The sequence below is a fragment of the Macrosteles quadrilineatus genome, unplaced genomic scaffold (genome assembly GCF_028750875.1).
Source record: "Macrosteles quadrilineatus isolate MER2022 unplaced genomic scaffold, UCM_ALF_1.0 Scaffold_11__1_contigs__length_5352618, whole genome shotgun sequence".
Lineage (NCBI taxonomy): Eukaryota > Metazoa > Arthropoda > Insecta > Hemiptera > Cicadellidae > Macrosteles > Macrosteles quadrilineatus.
In genome coordinates this window covers 2323275-2346916 of record NW_026542604.1, presented here as the reverse complement: position 1 = coordinate 2346916, position 23642 = coordinate 2323275, and the positions used below count along the sequence as shown (strand labels likewise).

The window sequence follows — 23642 nt, the reverse complement described above, 5'->3', positions numbered from 1 at the left end:
TGCGCCTAAGACAAACCTCCTGTACATGACCAGGTTTCTTACATGAAACACAATACAAGTTTTTTGAAAAACATTCTGGAGCCTTGTGGCCCACTTTTGCACACCTCATGCATTTAACGTTAGACTGACCTGTATTAGGCCCATAAGACCTCGGTTGATTGTTGTTCTGCTTCGGCCCACTTCTATTTGAATTATAGCTAGGCTTACCTCCTCTCTTGTTGAAGTCCAGTTGTAACTTATTAACTTGCTTTGAAAAAACAGGCTTATGTAGAATTTCACTAGCCCCTAGCATAGCACGCTCCATAGCTAAGGCTATTTCAACAGTTTTGGTAAAATCTGGATCATCCTCCTCAAATAACCTGTCTAACATTCCCCTGGACTGCAATCCACTAACAAACACATCTCTAAGCATAGTATTAAGCATAGTGCTAGAGTACTGACATGGTACCACCAACTTTCTAAGTTCAGCTACATACTGACTGATGGTTTCCCCCTCTACTTGTTTCCTGTTGAGGAAAGTATGCCTACTTGGGATGATTAAAGGTTTCGGGTTCAAGTGAGCCCTCAAGAGTTCAGTTAGCTCATTGAACGATTTTTCTTTGTATGTAATAGGGTAAAGCAAGTTCTTTAACAGAGAGTACAACTTAGGGCTAAGCACTGTAATTAGTGTATTGACCTTCTTGGAATCTGGTACATTTTGTAGATTTAGAAAACAAGTTAGCCTATCTAAGTAATCGTCAAAAGGCTCAGCCTCTTCATTGAATTTATCAAAATGTATTCCATGTATGGCCTTGTCGTTTGTACGACCTGGGTCCTGTATTTTAGAAAGTATAGATGTCAGATTTTTCTGAATTTCAGTGCTTTGTTTTAGCAATTCTTCAATATTAGCTGCCATTTTTTACCTGACTGTAGACATTTAGGCTTCTCATCAGCTATTTGTAAAGGCAAAACCCTTGAAAAACGAAAATCGAGCATGTATGCCCCATGTGCTGGGTGTAAAAATGTAGGTTAGACTTCTCTTGAGTCTTAAAATAATAATTCAAACTAAAAAATACTCCCAATAAAATTTGTAAACTAAAAAATCACTCCGACTGCGCCACTTTAAAATATTAAACACGTAAATTAAAACTAAGGGTTTGCCGATTTAAATGGATAACTTATAGGTATTATGTAAAACGTATGTAGAGATATACTTTGACACAACTACTCACTTTCAATGCCGGGTATAGAAGACCAAATCCCCGTTCCATTTCTAGAATCTTCATAGTGTTTTTTTGTATCTTGAAGGCAGGCTTAAATCTATGTTCATCTTGCTTAGCTATTTACACTATTTACATATATACATGACAGGTAGCTTCAAGTGTAGTAGTAGAAGCATCCCTGAAGCGGAAAAAACGACGAAGTGTGTCAGCTGCTTAGGAAGCCTCTTGCGTAGTCGGACAGTCGCCATCTTCTTCCTCGCCTTCATCTTTGTCTTCTTCTGCGTTTTCTTATGTTTGTAAATTTTGTACCTCATTGACAATTTCTGCGTCACTAAGTATTTGGAATGTTTCAACGTTGTCGTCGACTGATGCATAACCATCAAGATCATGCCCAAAATCAAGTTGGTTAGTCTGGAATTGCTTGATCCATTCTGAGATTGGCAACTCATCTTCTTCTTCGTCCTCAGGATCAGCAGCTTGAAACCCCTGCTTCCCTGAAGCATTTTGAGATTGTCCTTGGCGTCGCATCCCTCCAAGCGTTGTCTGCAAAATTTATATTCACTGGTTGTGCAGTGTCCATGCAGATTATATATTTTTTTTAAAGCTGCTTTTGACACTTAAAGTTTCGGATTACGCCTTGGTCCATCGGCTGTAAAATGCTTGACAGCTCCCTGTCCCACTTCCTTAATTCTTCTTCGAATATGGCAGAGGTCATCCATGCTTTCTTGTTTGCTGTGTAAGTTACAGGCAGCTTTTTTACATTTTTGAAACATCTAGGTCGTGCACTTATCCCGATAACTAAAAGTTTCCTTTTTTCTGAACCTGTCTTATTCGCACAAACATAAGCGGTCACTCTTTGTTTTGACAATTTTCCACCGACACATTTTTCATTTTTAAACTGGAGGGTTTTGTCTGGCATCAATTTGTAGAGAAGTCCTGTCTCATCTCCGTTGAAAATGTCCTCATCTCTGTAGTTTTGCCGCACTACTGGTCATATTTCAGATAACCAGTCACTAGTGACTCTTGGATCGACAGATTTAGCCTCGTCACAAATTTTAGCAAATTAAATTGAGTGCTTAGCTTTGAACCGGTCAACCTGTCCGTTTGAGCAAACAAAATCTACTCCAAACATCTGTCCAAACTCCGATGATTTTTCTTTCTAAAGTGGACCACTCACGGGGATGTTTGAACTGCGGCATTGTTTGAACCATTTTAGAAGAGCTGCATCAATATCACTACGATCACATCCTCTGATTCTTTTCACATTCTCCCCATCTTCTTGAAATGCCATCAAAATTCTGTCCTTATCCTTCAAAATTAATCCAAAAGTAGAATTGTCCAACTATAACTCCTGACATACGTCTGCTATCTTACGTCCGTCTACACACGCTCTTATACCACACGCTTTTTCTTTTATCGGCAAAACCTTTGGTTTAACACCTGCCATGATTGCCGGACACCTAATTTAAGTTTAAGAATGTCGGCACTGTTTAAAACTGAAAACAAAAACTGTCCATACGCACAAACAAAGATTTTTATTTGTTGACGCAAAACCAGACATAGTGACACTGACCTAGAGACAACGGTACTGTAACCACCTGCTAAGCTGTCTACGTGTGAGATGGATTCGGGGCAATGGCTGTGTTGGGTGTGGGGGACAGGTTGATGCAGCGGGCAATGACCTTGTGGTGTGGTGAGGGGGGATGATGCCGCAGAACGGGACAGTGGCAGTGTTGGAAGGGGCGGGTAGATGCGATGACGAATGCACATTGAAGTGCTCAAGGCCTTATCCAAAAATAGACTGGTGCGTGACTAATGAATACGTCTGTGATGCACTACATTGCAAATATCGCCCATTTAAGCCATTTACACAAGGTTACTTTGTTGCTAAGAGCGGAATTTTGTTGACGTAATATACGAGGTTTAAATTATTTTGACGATAAATCCGAGATTTTACCAATGCTTACACTTTAAGTTTGGCGGGACTTAGGCTTGAATGACGTTATATCCGTGTTGGCGTTTTGGCCAAGGCCGTAATAATAACCAAGTTGCACTGTAGTTTCATTTTTGTGAAAGGATATACATACCTATTACATTGTCTAAATTTCAGCATTGTTAGGCCCTCATACAATAAACAGACAATCTCGAATAGTCAAAATATTAAATATTCCATTCACCAAGAAATGACAAACAGTTGTTTGGTTAGAGTAAGTAATAAGCTAATATTCATTCTTAATTAAAAAGTTTTTTATCTTTTACTGTGATTAATTTATTATTGGTGGTTAGATTTAATAGGTCACAAAATGATTCTTATGTATTGCTTCCTGTGATTGCAGATCAATAGTTTAAGTTAATGCACAGATTTCTTTAAAAGCAAATTTACATTATAAGCATGTGATACGAAATCAATAGTTGGAAGTGATAAAGTTTTGTGTTTCTTTTTTGTTTTTCTGTTGTCTGATGCTGTTTGTAAGTGGGATAGAATATGAATGTTAGATATGCCCTAAGGCGAGGTTGCCTGGACAAGAAACAATTTTTCCCGCCGGAGTATCACAAACTCTGCAACTATCGCGGGAAAACGTCGGACAGGGTGATGTTAGATTGCTGTCTGCACGACTATTGCAACTCTGGGGTGCGTCCTTCGCTAAGCCCCCGGCCAGGTAACGGGTGTGAGTAGTCTAACCTAACCTAATTTGAGTGTGTGTGTGTGCTCTCCTAGGTGCCTGGAACGATCGCTAATCTACCCTCCCGAGAACCCTTTCTTCTGTCATTACAGTAACGAAAATAACGACTCGTTTGTCATTCAGTGTTGCAAAGACACTGACATGTGTAACAAAGAATTGAAGCCGGCACTTCATGTTCGGAGACACCAAGGTAGGTGGTGTAGTCGTAGCTGACTAAATGTCACTAAAATGTGGTTAAGGTTATTAAATATCGCAATCAAGCTTTCATATTGTTGCGCTTGCAATGCAACTTCTCAGTCTGTCTAATTAATGTTTACTCTTTTGTAACCTTAGAGAGGTTCAATGGTTTATTACTTCAGGCTAGTAAAATCAATATAATCTACGTTTAAAGCAGATCACATTGAATACGTATCTTTATATCTACTAATTACTGCAAACACTAACTTGGCCTCTAATAACTGTTTTACTATCCAAGCTGTAAAGTGTTCTTAGCTAAACAAAGAGGAACATTCAGCTTGTTTTCCTTTTGAGCTCTATTTACTCTTCCTTGTTTTGGTTAGTTAAAATAACTTTTGATAAATTAGTCATTAGGGTCATTTTCTCATATTTTTTATTAGACATATTTCATGTTCAATACACATAGGCCTACGTTTTTTAGCTTAGTACGTCAGTTTTATTGTCTCAATTTGTAGTGATACAAATTTTCTTTTAAAAGACCGTAATTTTGGAATACTCTCAATATCTATTTCAAAACTTAAAACATTTTATAAATTCAAATTCATGGTTTAGTTGTGTTATATTTAAGTTAAATGAAAAGCTGAAGTAATTTTTTTTTACAAATTAAAACATATCCCAACTAGGAAAATAAATAGCTCAGTGGATCATTCGCCTATCTGTTTACAGAATTACATTAGAACCAACTGTAGTCCTGTACGTTTATAATAGCCTATATAGATTTTGATTTTCTAATACACTTGCCAATATTTTAGAAACTAGAAACCTTTCCCTATTCTGCTTCTTGTAGATACTAACAATTTTTGGTTTGAGATTAACAAACATCAGAAAATACCTCACGGTAAGTGCTTAATTTGAGGTTGTAAAACAAATCAAATAAGTTGTATAGATTTTTGAAAAAAGATATTGTGGCCATTTGGTATTTAAAGGTCATAAATGTGACCCGTTAACTATTAAATTATGTGTAACAATTTTTAAATGCTTATCAGAAAGACGATGTGCTTACAATGAAATACTTTAACCAATGTTTCAAAATCTATTCGGCGCATAACAAATATATAGCCTATTCCTGTATAGTGTATGAGATGACTCAAGTGGAATATTTGAATAGTACAAAGACAGAGTGTTGAAATAAAAGTAAACTGTATTGTATTAAATCAGAATAGAAAGTAAACATCATTGAATAATAAACATAACAGGTTGATATGGTGACAATTCACGTCATATGTTCATAACAGTGTATATGATGTATATATTGATGGATCTTCTATTTCCATTTTTTTATTTTGTAGATGTTAATATGTCTTACAAGTTACAAAAAACTTGAACTTAACTGAATTTCATAGTGATTACTTTAACAGGCACATTTCTGCAATATATTTTATTTCATATAGCCTACTCATACTGTTTCTAATAAATAACACTTATGTGTAAATGCCAATCCATAAAATTTAATTTAGACCTATTAAATTTACTATTGTTTTAAGAATAACAAACTCTTTATTACCGGTACTAATGAAATGTTTGTTTTTTTTTTTACCCTAATAAAAGGGATTAAGATACAAAGAAGTATACAATGGTTTTTTATGGTAGTCAAAAACAGCAACATTACACAAACAACATTTGGTGATTTATTGTTGCTAACTTCATATTAATCATTAGTTAGGGTTTTCACGCTTTGCACACATTATTTTTTCTGTAAAAGAATTAAGCCTATGATATGATTACCGGTATTGCAAGTTAAGTAGCCTAGAACAATTTATGGTTCCAAAAGTTTTTTTTAATAGCCTATTTTTTTAAATTTTGTCCAGTATAAAAGTTTTACTCACGTGTCAACTGTTATTCCGTGTTGTTTACAATGAGTGTTGCTCAGAGCGAGACTGGAGCATGTCCGGAGGGTCGTACGGGACATGGGAGCTGGCCGTGATGATTGCCGGCCCCATTTGTATGCTGTGTCTGATTGTGATGCTGGGATTGAGCCTGTGGTCTCAACATCGGCAGCAGCGTGACAGCTACCCATACCCGCCTGACGCTGACGGCCCGGACCAGCCGATACTGGGCGCCGTGTCTCTGCGGGACATGATAGAGATGACCACCAGCGGCTCTGGCTCAGGTAGGCTGGGTTTTGGGTGTAAAGATAGGGTGTGGTTTAAACAAAATTATTTATTCAAAACAGCATTTAGGACTTTTTCATTACTTGCTACTTGGTTTTGATAAGGAAATCAAATTGTTGAGGATTCATCTTGGGTATTTGAATGGGTAAGTATTTGAATTTAAATTAAAAATGATGAAACTTGAAACTAACTGATTGAAATACAATAAAATTGAAATAACTTTTAATCTCGTCTCCAAAACACTGTTGTGTCTGTGTTAAATAAAAGAATAGTTTTCATGTAGTTGTCTTATATTCACAATTAGAATTAACACTAAAAAAATCATAACAACAAATGTAAATAATAATCATATCTGAACTGAGACAGCTGACTACTAAGAAAGGTATATAGGAATCCTACAGTAGCTTACTGGGAAAGACTTCACTCTGGCACAAACAGAAAACTACACTATACCCACAAATTTGTTACCGTCACTGACCACATCTTCAACCAAGGTAGGTTTGGAATACAAGCTTATAGTCTTCAGGTTTGATGGTGGCCAGGAATTTATTGACAGCGTTGTCAATGTATAGGCTTCTAACAGTTAACTATACATATTAGTTTATGTTTAGTATCTGCACTTGTAATCGCTCCATTCATACTTGGCTTAAAATACCTACATTCGTATGGTCGCCATTTCAGAATAAAGTATTAAAAAACAAGATATAGACTAAAATGTGTACACCAGAGTCCTGTTTACTCCAACACTGCCAATACGAAAGTCCGGCTAATCCAAACCGATAATCTATCAATCAGTTATTGGTAGCCTATAATCCTTTTGTTTGGGACAAAACACAAAGCAATGTACCAGTTAACCGAGATAATCGGAATGGTTGGTGAATTTTGATGACCTCAAAACGGGTGTAAATTTTACATAAATATTCATCGCTTGAATTGGTTAATACAATTTTAATGCACTTCCGGCTAGTCAACAATTTGGTCATCCAAACAGGGTTCGGTCTCAATTAGTTCAAATTTAGCGAGACTGTGTATAAGTATGTTTGCCTGCTTACTTGGTTGGATAATGAAATGGTTTGGGGTTTGTCTGATGTGGTGAACCATACAAATAACCCCGAATATCCCTGAATGGAGTATGTTTGAATTGAATAGCATATGATTAATACTCTTAGGTCTACCATTGCTGGTGCAACGCAGCATTGCTCGTCAGATTCAACTGGTTGAGACCATTGGGAAGGGCAGGTTCGGGGAGGTTTGGAGAGGAAGATGGCGAGGAGAGAATGTTGCAGTGAAAATATTCTCTTCACGCGAGGAACGATCTTGGTTCCGTGAGGCTGAGATCTACCAGACAGTCATGCTGAGACATGACAACATACTCGGTTTTATTGCTGCTGACAATAAAGGTAAAATATACTATACTAGCTTAGTTTTGTGTCTGTGTCATTTCACGCCATTGTCATTTTTAATGTTTTTTGTAAGAGAACTGCTCGGCATGTACCTGAATGTTAAACTATTGTCAGGAAAACCTTTATTCCCTAAATACAAATTTTTGTGGTTACAATTAATTCCACACAAGAGTTTTAGAGTTCTTATTTCATCGTATCAGAATCTTTTTTTGTATAAAATAACTTTACTTTTTGAAATACTAGTCAAATGTAGCCCAAATATAGCCAATTAAAAGTGAACAAATAACTAAAATGTGTATACATTTTTGTTTCATGTTAGAATGTTGTGTTAATAACCTAATTTATTATGCACAATTTTTAGTAAAAGGTTGACTTGTTGGATCATTACAAATTTAAAAAGGATGTTTATTGTAAGTTAATCATTTGCAAAAATTCATTGTTTAAATGGCGAAAATTTCATTTTAGATAATGGGACATGGACTCAGCTGTGGCTGATAACGGATTACCATGAGAACGGTTCTTTGTTTGACTACCTGAACAGAAGCACCGTGGATGTGCCAGGCATGATACGTATGGCTCTGTCCATAGCCACTGGCCTGGCTCATCTACACATGGATATTGTGGGGACACAGGGTGAGAAGAAATAAACTCTCTTCTTATGTGGTTTTTTAAATTATAATTTTTCTGCTTCATGTTTTAACATAAACAGTTATTTATGCTGGTTTAATTGTAAACGTTGATGTGAAAATAAATCATTGAATTGAATATGTTTGGTCAGTCATAAATTGATTTTTGACTGTTTTATTGTTTTATTTTATTGCTTGAATCTGTTCTTTAAAGTGACAAGAAGTTCATTTCCCTGTTTGTTCAGTATAAAATTTAGGACAGTCTTTACAGTCAGTTTGGTAGATTCCTAATTTTCAAATTTGTTATCAATTATTGTTGTCGGACATTTTATATGTTGGATCAAAGTGGAAGATCGCTTAATCTGCAGGTTTGCTACAACCAGGTGATATTTTTAAAATTAAAACGTATGGTTTTGCAGGAAAACCAGCCATAGCACATCGAGATTTGAAGTCGAAGAATATTCTTGTCAAACTGAATGGCACTTGTGCCATTGGAGATCTTGGGTTGGCCGTTCGTCATGATGTGACGACCGATACTGTCGACATTCCTTTGAACAACAGAGTCGGAACCAAACGTTACATGGCTCCTGAGGTAAATAGCAAATAGTTCCCCGTTTATATCTGGTTGTTGCTGTTTCTCTCTTCTGTTGATTGGTATAGTATTTTAATAGTTTTTTTTTTGTATAATGGTTGCATAATAATTACTATTTATAGATTGATAATCTGTGTAATGGCTGACAACTGTGTGGTATAGTTTGTATTTTCCAATTAACAAGTTTAAGTCATTGTTTAGAAGTACAATATCTAGTAATTTGAATAATTAGTAGGGGGAGCTGTAAGAGAATGGCAATAAGAGAATGGGATAGTAAGACAACAAGATTATAAAAAAATTAAGAGTAATAAAAAAATATTTTAGTTTAGTATAATATAATACTATAATAGTAGTATATTATAGTAGTATAACAGTAGTATAATAGTTTAGTAGTTTGAAAGCTATTAAATATAGATGTTTAGTCATCACCATATAAGGTAAAAAAGCTTACGTCTGATTTAGTAGTTTAAGTTTGGCAAGCCTCTCAAATCCCTACATATTTTTTACCGGTAAAGAGTTGTTTTAAAAATTAATTCACATGTTTTCCATCTGATTCAGCTATTATAAAGAATATATTAAAGAAGTCATCAGCCATGTTAATTCGTTTAAAAATAATTATTAACAGTTCTCTTATTACCCCACCATTAGTGTTTATAATGGTAGGGTAAACAGAATAGGCAGATGAACTCATGTCATATGTTTTTATTTTATTTTAAATATTTGTTCTACTCAGCTGATTTTTTTCTCACTAAAAGTGGTAATAGCTATTTACATTACAAGTGTAGTAAGAGCGTTTTTACATCACGCAGGTGAATGTTGTGTAACGAGCGGAAGCGAGTTGCATAATTTACCTAAGTGATGTAAACACGCTCTTGCGTAACGTGTAACGTACAAGATTTTACCTGACCCGACAATATACATGGGTTTACGTACAATATTTATCACTATCCATTTCACTCATATTCTATCTGTAACGTTCTTTTACTAACAAAATTACAAAAGCTAGGTTAGGAAAATACTTTAAAGCATAACAATAACATTCAAGCGCACAGCTGATTTCTAGCGTTGCACGTCGTTGGCTCCATAGAGTTATATTTTTTAAGTTAAGCATTCAATGTTATTTAAATGGGTTTCTTTACATCACCGAGTGAGTTTTTGATACTTTACATCACTCGAGAAGTAAAGAAGTTGTATACATCACGCTTGGGATAGGGAAGTTTAATATGGCGGGTTAGGTAAAAGTAAATTACATGTTGAAAGATATTTATGTAGTAGGGCCTACAAGTGAAAATTTTTGTTTTGAGTTTTCTTCCTTCACGCTCTATAACAAAAGTTAACACAAAAGAAAATATAAAAAAATTAATAATATTTAGGGGTGTGCAATGCAGCATTTTTTTTTTTCGATTCGATGCATTGATGCGATTTAAAGAATTTTGATTCCAATCGATGCAGCACAGCATGATTTTCTTTCAAAATTATTTACAACATGTGTTTCTGTAATGGATTGTTCACTTTAAAAAAAGGTTTGAGTAAAAAAAATTACTTAATAAAATTATGAACAAAAGGACCTAACCTCCTGATGGTTGGCCTATGGAAATCTAGACTTCACTAACAATTAGAATAAGCCTATACCAAAGCAATCGTTATTATTATTGACCTGTATTAAATAAAATTGAGTTTATTTTATGATGTACGGTAACTTAATTTCCACTTTTATATTGTTGGCTTTCAATACTTCCGGTTCAATCTTAGGATCAGGACAAACGAAAAAAGTTGATAATCAGAGTTTATTAAATAGATGCGAAATACAAATAAAAAAAAAAATTAAAATTAATAAAAGTTTGTGTTTAACTAAAAAAAATCAAAGATATTAGTAAGTACCGGTAAGCCTACCAAAAAGATAAAATTTATTAATTAGAACTTAAATTGTTTAAAATGACATTTTCTCACTAGTTATATCTTCAACATTTGTTAAACTATGAAAATAAGTCACTAAGTCTAGCTGAAAAGAAAACAGATTCATAAATGAGGATATTTTTTTTTAATTCAAAATATTAAAACAAACCACATTTAAAAAACTTTCATTTCTTAACTTTTTTCCTTGAACAGGTCAACATTTTTTCACTCATTATCAACAAAAATTATCACTTATAATTTCGCGATAGAAGCCGAAGTGTGAGCTTTGAAGAGCAGACAAGAGACACACGTCACTACCACAAAAACTCAACTCTACTGTGAATGTTGAATGAACTGTGAGTGTTTAGTGTGAAGCCCCGCCCACCGTATGTAGCGGTTGCTGGATGACTTTCTTAACCTCCCTCTTAAATAAACCAATATGAATGTATCATTAGAATAACAATTGATTGTTGACACTATTTAATTGTACTATGTACTTAGATGAATTAAGAATATTGTCTATTGTCTATTGTAGAGTTAATCCTCATTTACATACTAGAGGACTTTTTTTTAAGTTTAGGTAAAAAATCTTAGTTGCTGTCACTACAATTGTCAATTTCAGTTGTTGATCAGATACATTATCATCACCATCCTGTTGTTAAATTTTGGAAACTTCAACTTCGGAATCACATGATGTCGCCTGGTTCACTGACCAGGTAGTACCGCGCTTAAGTTATTTTGTATTACTATGCGCGACCGGAAGATCAATTCTGAAATTGTTCATTGTTTTTGATAGGTTGCGATCTGAATGTGTACAAGCAGATTTTCGGTATTACGTTTTTTATCGTTAAATAAATATATAGGATGGAGAGGACACAGCTAACTCACCTGATGAAAGGTTGCAGACGAGTCAAAGAACACATAAAATCACACACATTAACTACCATCTAGGCCTACTTCTGAAGAAGCCTCTGAAAGAGGCGAAATATCAAGTATTAATATGTATGTGATTTTATGTGTTCTTTGACTCGTCTGCAACCTTTCATCAGGTGAGTTAGCTGTGTCCTCTTCATCCTATATATTTATTTAATCCAAGCTAAATGTTTTTTATCGTTAATTATATTTCAAATTAGTCTAGCACAAAATGACGTTTTTCTTTATTTTTGGCAATCTTTACAGCCAGAAGATCTGCACATACAATAATATTATTGAAATATCAATTCCTTAGTGTCTTGAAGATGACATTTTCAACTATTTGTAACGGGCCAAATGTGTAGGGGGGTAAATTAATGGTTAAACCACAAAACTTAAACCGCTAGATGTAAGCTGTTGGAGAAGCCTAGTCGCGACACTAAACTGACATCATACCTAACCTCAAATTCCAAGACCGCAATCAACGTTGGTGTCAGTTTGGTTGTTTGTTTGTTTGATGATGTTTGGACAAGCTACAGGAGAAAAAAGGTGGCTGAGAGCCACCTTCTAAGTGGTTACACGACTATAGAGCTTTTTGAAGCTGTCATGCGCCTGCCAGTTTTTTTCTGTTTCTGTTACTCGTCGACCAATCAGCGAGTGATTTAACCTTTTCTCGATTTGTGACATAGGTGAAGTGTTCACTGTGATTTGTCCCGGCTGAAATTCGAAGTGAACGCTTTTTGAAGTTCGTTTTCGTCGTTTCGAAAATACGTTTCGCAAGCTCTGAAAGTTTGGAAGTTGAAATCTAAAGTTTGGGGTGCATCGTGTGCGCGTAAAATCGTTTTAGGATATTATTGCTTTGTTTGGTAAGTTTAAGTTGTATAATAAACTTAAACAACTTAGGTTTTCGAATACTTCTCCGTCAATTTTGTTTCAGCAAAACTTTGCCGAAACTACAACATTTTAACCAACCAATTAGTAAAGCATTGTAGTTGGTGACTTACTGTTTTGATTACGCCTTGAAATTTATTTGAGGACTTTCTTTTAAGAAGGTAAATATTTTAAAGTTCCCTTAACGTCCCGAAGTTTGCCCCAGCAGACAGGTTTCTGCTTGATTAATATTGCAGAAGTTTGCTTAATTTGCCCACGTGAGTAGGTTGAAGTTTTAGTTTTTGTTTTTAGCTCAGGGAGCAGTTTTATTTTTCGTTTCTGTTTTTCTCGTTTATCTTCTCACAGGCAACTTAAGCCAGCTTGTGTTTTTTTTTTTTTTTTGTAATTCAGACTGTGGGAATTAGGCTCAGCTAGGCCTATCTTAAGCTAACCTTTGTCTGTTTCGGGTTAACTCTTGTACCTTAACTCCGTAGGTAAGCGTGGTAACTACTTAGTTTACTAGTTGTCTAGTTAAGAAGCTAGTAGATTGTTAAGTAGTTATTTCCCACAGAGTCAAGTCAATATCATCGATTCCCCACAAACTCCCCTGACTAGAGTGGTGATTATAACCGTGGTGTCTGGTAACCCGCTACGTTCGTCGCGAGCTCCGATAACCGAGGCTATCAAATTTGAGGCTATCCTAATCACTATTGACTCCTGTGAAAATCCCTGCAACCCGACTCGTGCGATTCCTGGGACTTCATTTATCGTACAGGTGGCGTAATTCCCCATGTTCGTCTTCAGGAAAATTACGTCACATATTACATATTAGAAATTAAAAAATTTCTGTAAAAATATGAGTTTTTAATTTTTTGTTCAAACTCTAGGCCACATGCGCAGCCGGAAGACAACGACCGATATATTTAATTTTTTTTACCCTGTTTCAGTCTTAATATTTAGCAACTTTTAAAATATAATACAACTCAAAAAAAATATTGATTTTTTCAGCCCACTATTATACTATTATTGTATTGGTGGTATCGATAATCAACACATCCTTATCTAAAACTCATTTTAGAGGCCTAAATTAGTTTAATATATGCATCGGGACGTAATCGATGCATCGTGACGTAATTGATGTATCGGGATATTGATGCATGCTGAATCGAACTGCAATTTGAGGCATCGAATCAAATGGAATTAAAATTTGTATGCATTTTCGAAGCATTGCACACCACTAATAATATTTCTATAAACTATCAAGAGATGCAGTGTTGGTGGAGTGGATATGCAACAAAGAAACATTAAAACACTATTATAATGTGAGCAAAAATTACACCTGAGTTGAACTTCAAGCAACAAAGTGTCCGTTTTTGTTTCAATATAAACTATAGAAAAAAAAGTAAGTTAAGCTGCTATATTTTTTTGTTAGTCTACTTTGTTTCTTCTTAATATGAAATAAACTGATATTTGGATGCTCTGGCTTACTTCCCATTCAAGAAATCCTCATTTTTTGTGTGATTTTGCGTGTAAGTTTGACATTTTTAAGCTACACGCACACAATGGCGGCACGACACAAATGGGCGGCCGGTACGGCAATTTAAAAAAGTAAATAACATTGAATGTAATATGAGGGCGCCCACTACAGTGGGACGGCTGGCAACGGACGTAGGGCAGCTTCCGCTGTTTGTTAAAAAGTCTGAGAGACAGAACTCCGAGGTGCCGTACCGACCGGACGCTGCGCAACGACCGGGTGGGTGGCATGGGACTTCCGCCGTCCTCCACTAGTCTCACAGTTTCAGTCGAAGTTAGACTTACAGTTTTAGCTCGCAAACTGTCCTAAACTGCTGATGTGCGGTTGTCCTGTCCGTCCGTGCCGTGCCGCTCTAGTGGGCGCGTAGCTTTATATCCCTTTTTTACTAACTTGTTTAAAAAATTGTATTTTTTTAATATTTTCCCCTTTTAACCTTGTCTAAATTTTTTTGGGGTTTCTCTTGATACCCCACAAACTTCAGAATACTTTCAAATAAGAAAATTACAGCTTATTATCCATTTTGGAGTAATAGAAGTAATAGAAGTCAGGGGGTAAAAAGAGATTTTTTTTCGCACAAATTTCAAAAATCATAGAGCACCTCAATTAATTATCAGATTCACCTTTTGGACCACTAATTGCCTGATTTTTTTTATTCTTTTACTCCTATTAAATTTAGAGATACACATTAGTGGTTCTCATACTACCCATTTTGTCTCTTACTACCCGGCTTCCCCTATTGTATTCCTTTTGATTGGTATTATGGGCTATAAAAGCAGAATTGACAAAAGTTTAAGTTTCGGTATAACTGGTAAATTTTTGGTAAAATGTTAAAACCCTAACAGGTTCTACCAGATCATGAAGAATGAAATATCTGACAAATAAGATGTCTTTCAAGTTGTGTTATTTCAATTTTAAACTTAACGTCATAATTTGTTTCAGGTTCTAGAAGATTCATTGAACATGAGCCACTTTGATTCGTTCAAAAGGGCGGACGTGTACGCTCTAGGCCTCATCTTGTGGGAGGTAGCAAGGAGGTGTAATGTGGGAGGAATCTACGATGAGTACCAGTTGCCATTTTTTGACGCTGTTCCATCCGATCCCACGATTGACGAGATGCGTAGAGTCGTCTGTGTGGATCGTCAGCGGCCGTCCATCCCAAACCGCTGGCAAGCATGTCCGGTGAGTAACAAGTAGCCTAATGTAACTGAAAGAGGTTATCTTGGAACGAGGTTAGGTTTGGTCAGGTACTTGCTCCTGCATCCAACAATGTAAAGGGACCTATACAATGTTCAATTAAAACTTCCATTAATTTATGTACAATTTGCACATGTATTGTGAAAATGTTAATGATAAAATTACAAAACTACATAGTAAATAAAGTAAACCTTCGATAGTTCGATACTTGGTGTAGTTCAACACGGGCTGAGGCACTAGCTTCTCAGGGCGCTGGTCAGGAACTGATGAAAACCTCTTCTGCGAAGAAGTGGGGGATTGTGGGAGAGCCCCTAACCTCGATTTAGTTGAATTATAAAACTATTTTTTAAATTATAAAATAAACTTTATATTTTTTTATTATAAAATGAAACGGTCATAACCTCGCCCAACAAACCACATTTGCTGATGATATTATAAAGATAGGCTACAAGATAAAAATCGAATGAAGGTTTACTAATAAAAAAATAGTTCTATTCATAAAATAAAATTATAAATGCTTCAAATTCTAACAAAAAATGTACAGTTAAGAAGTAATCGCAGTCTAAGCAAAATCTTTGACAAAAAGTTAATGTCACCGGTGGGATTCGATCTGGATACCTCATGGATATCAGTCGAGTACGCTAACCCACAAACACCGATGGCTTCACTTTGCATCGTTACGGTAGTGGTGTTCCCTCAAGAGAAGAGAGTGACATCATGCCCCCTACTCCTTATATAGGTTCTCATATAGCAATAGGTTCTCATCGGTTCCTGACCAGCCCTCTGAGATGCTTCTGGCTGAGGCTACCCGTTTAAAGCGATCGATATTTTGTTTTGACACGTACGCCGGTCAATGACCGGGACCAGTTCTTTTCAGTTTTATTGTTTATGCAAGACTCCCCCTTTCTTCCTCTCCACCACCCACTGTGGGTCACGTTGTGAAATCAGTTCGCTTGAGTTGCAGCCGGTGATTGGGCACTCAATTATTTTGTGAACCTTTTTAGTTTAAATTCTTTGAAAAGACGTAGTTTTTAGTTTAATTGCACTGTTAAAAAACAGAAAAGGTGTTTTGTTTCGATGGACATGAAATTAGACGCACTAAAACAAATTGATATGGGAGAAAGTGTGAACAAAGTAACGAGTGAATTAAATGTTGGTCGGCGGATATTTGTAATTTATTGTTGACTTGAGACTTTTAATTGATGAACAGTGAAATTGTCAAGCTTTTTAGTATTTAATACATTTGGGTGATTTCTATATAAAACTTGTGTTTTTACTTTCCTGTATATTAAACTCCATTTACTGCCTATAGTTCGAAATTTCGATAGTTCGACCCCCCTCCACAAAGTGTGGAACTATTGAGGTTCTAATGTAGTTCAAACCAAAAAGTGAGCTAGGCCCTAATAACAACGCGTTAAAAAGAAATAAACAGAATACAATCATAATATAGTGGCCACTGGAGATTGAAAAAAATGCTAAAACTGTGAAATCCTCAAGTTATGTAAAAAAGAAAATGTAACGAATACTTGGGTCAAATTGTATATTTCAAGAGAAAAATTTAAGGAAAAGTCAAATTAATTAACTGATCAACTCTTGTCAGGAATTGTCAGAATTTGTTTTTGGCAATCAATAGTATGTAAGCAATGTTGTAATTTAGATTCTCTCAGTTTCTGTTTGGGCCTGATGATGACCTGTTTGACTAGCCACAATCAGTCGCCATCGTAGCATCATTTACCATCTCGAAAATGTTTACAGTTCAAGTTTGGATATATTGAAATGGGTTTGGAAGATGTATTTTATTTTATTACATTCGTAATAACAATATCAACACGTTAAGTGCTAATCAAGTAGTTATTTACTTTATTTTAACAGTGACCATCAATAATTCATCATTTATGCTTACAAGAATGCGAAGGTGTTAGATTACATTCAAACGTACTTCTGTTACATTCATACAATAATATTGCCTGTTATTTTGGCTGAATAGTGATTTATTAGTATAAACATATTGTACTTAACTCTGGCTGAATAGTGTGTGGTGACTGGTGATTGCAGGCGTTGGTGGTGATGTCCAAAGTGATGAAGGAGTGTTGGTACCACAACGCGGCCGCACGACTCACGGCACTCAGGATAAAGAAAACTCTGGCGAACCTCGGTGCCTCTGAGGACCTCAAGATGTAAATACCGCAGCTGTACAGTCAACAGACTAGTTTTGTTTAGAGCCACTTCTTAGTTACAGACGATATTTACTTTGGTGCAACGAAACAAGCAATAGACACGGTTAGATTTTCTTAATTTATACATGTGATTATTTTTAAACTTTTATAATATAGTAGTTTCTAGTATTAACAGTAAGTTATGATACATCACATTATTGACTGTTGAGATCGATTTTGAAATATTCTGACGTGTTTCCTAGTATTCTAAGGGTTAACTTGCAGAAGTCTAAACTGGTAATTCTGGTTATTTGTTTTCTTTGTTTTTCTTAAAATTGTGGTAAGTTTTATCTGATGTATTTTCTCTATGTAATGTTGATTTAAATGTCGTCGATATTAATGAAAAAATTAGACGGTAAACTATGTTTGGAAAGAGAGTGTTTTGAAATCTGTTCAATTCTTATGGATATGTTAAACTATTCAGATATTAATAATTTTCAATGTATTTATTTGTTACATTTCAATACGTTCAGATAGCTTTAATTTTATGTTACTAGCTATTAATATTTGTTTTAAAATTGATATAAATTGTCTTTTTAAGAGTTTGATTCGTAAACTTAAAAAGTTTCTGTACATGGGAAAACTTTTCTTTTGAGCTTTTCTGTCTAAAGAGTTTATGTTGAATATTTTCATGGTTTACAAGAAAATTTTATTTTGACAGTAGAAAAACTTAGAAATGTTTGTGTTGAGTGTTTATGTAAAATGACAAAGTGTGATTAATTGTAAGCCTTAAGTTTGGGCTTTGTTATGAAAGAAGTGAAAATCCCCTCTAAATTTGTTGTGGAATATTAACTTATATGAAACGTTATGCAGCTTAGGTATGTTTATGTTAAACTAGCTGTTGCGGCCTCTTGTTACTGTGGCTTTAATCTAAAAAAGTTTAAGTTTTGTGGAAAAAGTTAGTGTAGGTGCATAAAATTATGATGATCATAATACATAAACTAAGATGAAATTTGATTTTTCACTCGCATTGATGTGGCGCATTTGGGTTGACTTTTACAAAACAAATATTGACTTAATGCAATTTTTTGACAAACGTTTACAAATCCATTTACAGCTTGGTAAAAGTATAAATACATTTTCTATCTTTAGGATATTTTCCTGATATTATTTGTCTGATAATACTTGTGTTGTTGCTTGGAAAAAAGGTTAAATTCCAAAGCTGAAATGTCTAATACGAGTAAAGATAACAGAACAGATTGTGGCATTTAGTGTTAAAAACTGTTTCACACTCAGCTACTAAAAACCATACTATACTGTTATATTTAAAATTCAATTCATTCCAGTAAGGTGCGAAATGTGTTAAAACAAAAAGTAACGGTAAGTTTTGTGATAATTTATCAATCAAAGTCTGGTTCAGTGAGGTTGACTGATTCTGGTATCAACGATAGAGAAAATCAATTTAGTTTTAGGTTTTGATTAAAAATAAAGTAAATATTGGGGATATTTAATTTTTACAGTCTATCGTTTACATCATTGCACTCTGTTGATGGCTCAATTAACTAAGTTCATTTTCATTCTAAAACAGGCAACCACTTTAACATGGTAAGGGAATGTATAGTTCTATTCATTGTCATAGATTTAAAAAAAATGGGGTTTGAGATGCTAAATCAAAATAAAGATTAGAGATTGTTGGATTTATCCACCACTAGCCAAGAACTTTGCTGGTAATAATATAACAGTTAAAGAAAAGTAAAATTGTTATCATACTTTAAGTTGGAATCGTTCTATATTGACTAGAATGTGGTATGCCTATATACATAGAGGGATTACATAGTTTAGTTTAGAAAAACTTTAAAAGAGGGGATTATTGATAAAGTGAGACGAGATTAAATTTCTACTTTTGGAGTGAAGTAAGCAAAGATTGTGCCTTAGACGTTAACTGTTTGCCAATGGAAATGTATTCACAAAATTCATACTATAGCCTTTTCATAATGATTGCTGTGAATGTTTTGTAAAAATCCAGATTCGTGATAAGCTTGTTTTCTTTCTGTTGTTAGCACCTTATGAAGGCTTTACCAGATCATATTAAGTCAGTAAGAAGGAGTAATAAGGTAGAAAACTTGGTGGACTCTAAAAATACTCATTAATGTTAGCCCTAAGAAAATTTGTTCAGGAACAATTTTGTTTTATCGCCAGTACCTTGTTATACAGAAGACCCTGTAAGTTTTATATTCGTAATTTAATTTTATTTTACAATTTAACCGTTATTTAATCACCTTGTCTTAAGATTAACAATAACAAAAAGAACTTTTGAGTTGAACTTAGGTTTATTTAAGTAAGATTTTTCCTCTCTGGTGTTGTATTTTGTACTTAAGGTGATTATTTTAGTAATAATATTACTATATTTTTAAATCTTATATTTTACTATTATAAACTCTTAGATATATATCTATTTTATGTAGGAGGTCTAGAAAAAGGTTAAGAGATCCTCAGCGCAGCAGAAAATGAGCTTTCGATGTATGCAGCTGGCTGTTGTATGAGTAGTTATGTACAAATAAATGATTTGTCTTTTATGCATATATATGTAGTGTAGTCAGATATTTTGGTTTAATCAGTTGAATTCGGCCTGTACCAATATACTTTTGCTCAATGATTGAGTACCAAGGTTAAAGATGTACATACTAGTTTGCTTGTAATACAAGTTTGGAATCTTTTGTAAATAAGATGCACATATTCCCATCCTTTTTTATGTAGCCATCAAACATTTGCATAAAGTTTGTGACATTTTCCAGTTATTTCTTAGGGAATCTACTAACAGTAAGGTAATACACAAATAGAATATCTTTCAGATCTTATTTTTACAAAACTTTTACAAGTTGTTGAGTCAGTGGCGATGGGCTGTGAAACCAATGCAGCAATGTCATTGGTCCGTGTCCCGGTGTAGCCTACTGTACCAGCTTGATTCGTCACTGCTTTTCTTGCTTGAAATGCAGGCAGATGCCCATTTGGGCTGAAAAATTTCAAGGCTAAAAAAGTTGCAAAATAAAAATTATGATAGAAAGCAGAAAACTTCCTTTACAATGGTAATTATTCCCTCTGTAGAAATACAACTAAGCCATCCTTCACATGAATGCTTATCATAAACTACTTTACATTGTAACTAAATCCACATATTGGTGTCAGAATTTAGGAATATTGAATCTCAAGTTTTCCTTATTTGAGGCAGGAAAATGTCATAAGCTTTGCAATGTTGTGCTGTAACAATTCCAGTAGTGACCTGTTACCTCAGATTTGACCTCATGGTGTCCACTTTGGCCCTTTTTGACCTCTTTTTATACAAGACAGTACTGCCAAGTTTCAGGAAAAACATAGTTTGGTATTTAGTTTTATTTGGTTTGTGTTAATATTCATGTATCTATATTAATTTAATAAACAATTCTTACTCGTTAATCTGATTTGTTCCTATTATTGTTTGGTGTTGTTTTGTTGATTTGTGTTTATTAAAAATTTAATAGTTGTGCTTGTTGATAATCGCTTTAAAATTGGAGTAAACATGTTTAAATTTTGATTGTAATTTTACTCTAAGCCATGAGGTAATAATTTGACGCTTGCAAAACAAAGGGGTGCAAGTATATTAATATGCTATGTACTTTCGCCCATTCGTCTTGCAAGAGACGAATCATTCTTAACTGGCATTCAAAAACTAAACCAAGCAGTTTTTATTGAGAGCATAATTTTTTTTATTGCTAAATTATTGAATTTGAAATTGCTTGATGAAAATTTTCAAGTAGGCCTAGTATTAATATTCTCTCTTCTATAACGATAAAAATTGAATAAAAGTTAAGTGGTCATTATTACATATTAACGTTGGAAAAACTTAACAAAACTTAAAAAAAAAACAAAAATTTTTTGGTATCAGACTTATTTGTCTGGGGAACAGTTACCCTGGCACTAGAAAAACCAAAACTTTACACTATACACAATATAATATTATACTGTCAATTTTTAACCAGGAACTCATACTTTCATGGGTTGGAAATGCTGCCAGTGACACTGACATAATCTAATCTGTATGTCGGCTATGTGGTAATTTTGTTGTTATTCTAGTACCAGGGTGGACTCTATTCCATTCAGATAAGCATGTTATCTAACCAATAATCCTTAAAACCTAGTCCATTGTGTCTTGTCTGCAATTAGACATAATTGCAGAAAAGCATGACCTCATTTATTTTATTTGAAAAGTAACATAATGATTTCCTTAATATTGCCAGTAATATGTATTTTACATTTATTTATCAAGACCTAATCCCTCCATCAAAAACAGTTTTTTTTTTCAACAAGCACAAAATGTTAGTTTAGTTGCTGATGAAACTAAAACATATTTCTCGCTGGTAGATTGCCATCTGATTCATTTGTATAGTTGTAAAACAATTAATATTTTTATGGAAGTTGTTAATTAAGATATTAATTTTGTGTTGTTATGTAATCTAGTTGTAATTATTTTATAAATATATTTCCATATAAGAATTATTAGTTTTTTTGTGTATAGTTCTTAACCTTCCTTGATGAGAGTATATTTACATTTGAATTATTTATTTCTGTCTGAGTCTCGATTTCCCAAACAACCATCCACAGAAAGGTCAAATAAATAATAATACAGAAGCAAAACATAAAATTCAGTTCCCATATTATAGGAAAATCATAATACGACTAGTTTGCTATATTATTGAAACAAACAGATACAGAAAAATATCTATATCTTCAAGAAGAAATCCTTATATTACTGTAGATAAATAATTCGGAGCTCACTAACTGAACTTTTTCATGACGTCATTGTTCTATCTTTCATGAAATTGGTAATGGTGATCATCAAATTATTATGGAAGATTTTTTTAATATTTGATTATGTTATGAACTACAAAAATAAAAATGTTGTGTTGTACATTAGTCCTGATTATCCTAGCAGCAAGAACGGTTAACACTAAACTATTGTTAACACGTTAAAAATCGTATGACTAATAAATATTGTTCCTCTGTTGTCAAACCTTTCCACACTTCCATTAAAATCACTAACTTCTGTTTTAAAGTCATTATCACAAAAAAAAAAAAAAAAAAAAACAAATAGTAAAAATAAAAATATTACTTTTTTGTTTTGTTTCACATACAAGGACATTAGGCTCTAGCCTGGAGTCACTTTACTCATAAGACCTAAGACACAAGACATCAAGGCCTAGATGATTGCAGATTTTTTACTTAGGTCAAATTCATTAGTGATTTGCACTATTTGAACCCACGGCCAAGAGCGGTCCCAAAACCTTTTTTTACAAATAATTAAACTATTGTCTATTCAATTGGAACTTAAAAATAATTTAAACTATTATCTATTAAATTGGAACTTCAATAATTTTTATTGCAAATCGTTAACCAAATTCATTGCAATCTTTAGGCTAAACTTGTGGCGAATGGTAGGAATGAATACAAACTCCTAACATAAAACTCTGGATCATTTTAGTCTGACTATTTTTTTGTACATTGTGAAAAGTAGGGAAGATCGGCAGACGTCGGACGCATTCAGGCATATGGCGTTCAGCCACATTCTTCTTCTCATTTAATTCTTCCACATTTAATGTTGGCATTGAAAACTTGAAAGAATCGACTATTTGATAAAGAAGAGTATCAAGATGATAATACAAGAATAAAGATGTATCAATAGTCAAAGTCAAAGCTTGAAAGGTAGTTGAATAATTTATCTGAGTTAAATGTAGGAATTTGTAATTACAGTAATGTAACTCAATTATTACCGTAGCCAATTTCAATATTCAAATAGGATTCATATTTTCTTATTAGGACCTGATATCAAATTTAAAAATATAACAAACCAACAACTGAGAACCAATTCTGGAGGCCAAATCTTCATGATCAGTGGCAATGAGTGACGGCGACGGGCAACTTTAGTTGGGTAGTGTATTTTCATTTTGTGTAGGTTAAATGCTGCTTACTGGGCAGATATAATGCAGTCGTGTTTGATGCAAGTTCTCAAACACTTCTTCAATAAAATAAGTTGTGGTTCAAATTTTTGGTCTCATTTTGGAATACATTTTCTGTTTGCCAAGCACATCGGCACCAGTTGAAAGGGTATTTTCGCAAATCAATAGTGCTTGGGGAATAGGGAAAACCTTGATGCGAGAGTCAACTAAACGTGTTGTATTTTTGCCACATGTT

The 23642-nt window shown here is 34.2% G+C and overlaps 1 protein-coding gene across 2 annotated transcripts in view; it reads left to right on the top strand.

Annotated features, from left to right (window-relative positions):
* The window catches only part of LOC129004745 (TGF-beta receptor type-1-like), a 35138-nt gene extending 13191 nt beyond the window's left edge, over nt 1-21947 (top strand). The window contains exons 3-9 of one of the 2 annotated variants that reach the window (XM_054433353.1): nt 3922-4076; nt 5994-6233; nt 7404-7634; nt 8103-8270; nt 8683-8855; nt 15007-15246; nt 17317-21947. In XM_054433353.1, coding sequence (XP_054289328.1) covers nt 3922-4076; nt 5994-6233; nt 7404-7634; nt 8103-8270; nt 8683-8855; nt 15007-15246; nt 17317-17442 — 1333 coding nt within the window. In that variant the 3' untranslated portion in view covers nt 17443-21947. Of the gene's footprint in view, nt 1-3710; nt 3863-3921; nt 4077-5993; nt 6234-7403; nt 7635-8102; nt 8271-8682; nt 8856-15006; nt 15247-17316 lie in introns of both variants that reach the window. The other variant, XM_054433354.1, reaches the window with a different exon arrangement.
* The last annotated feature ends 1695 nt before the right edge of the window (nt 21948-23642 follow it).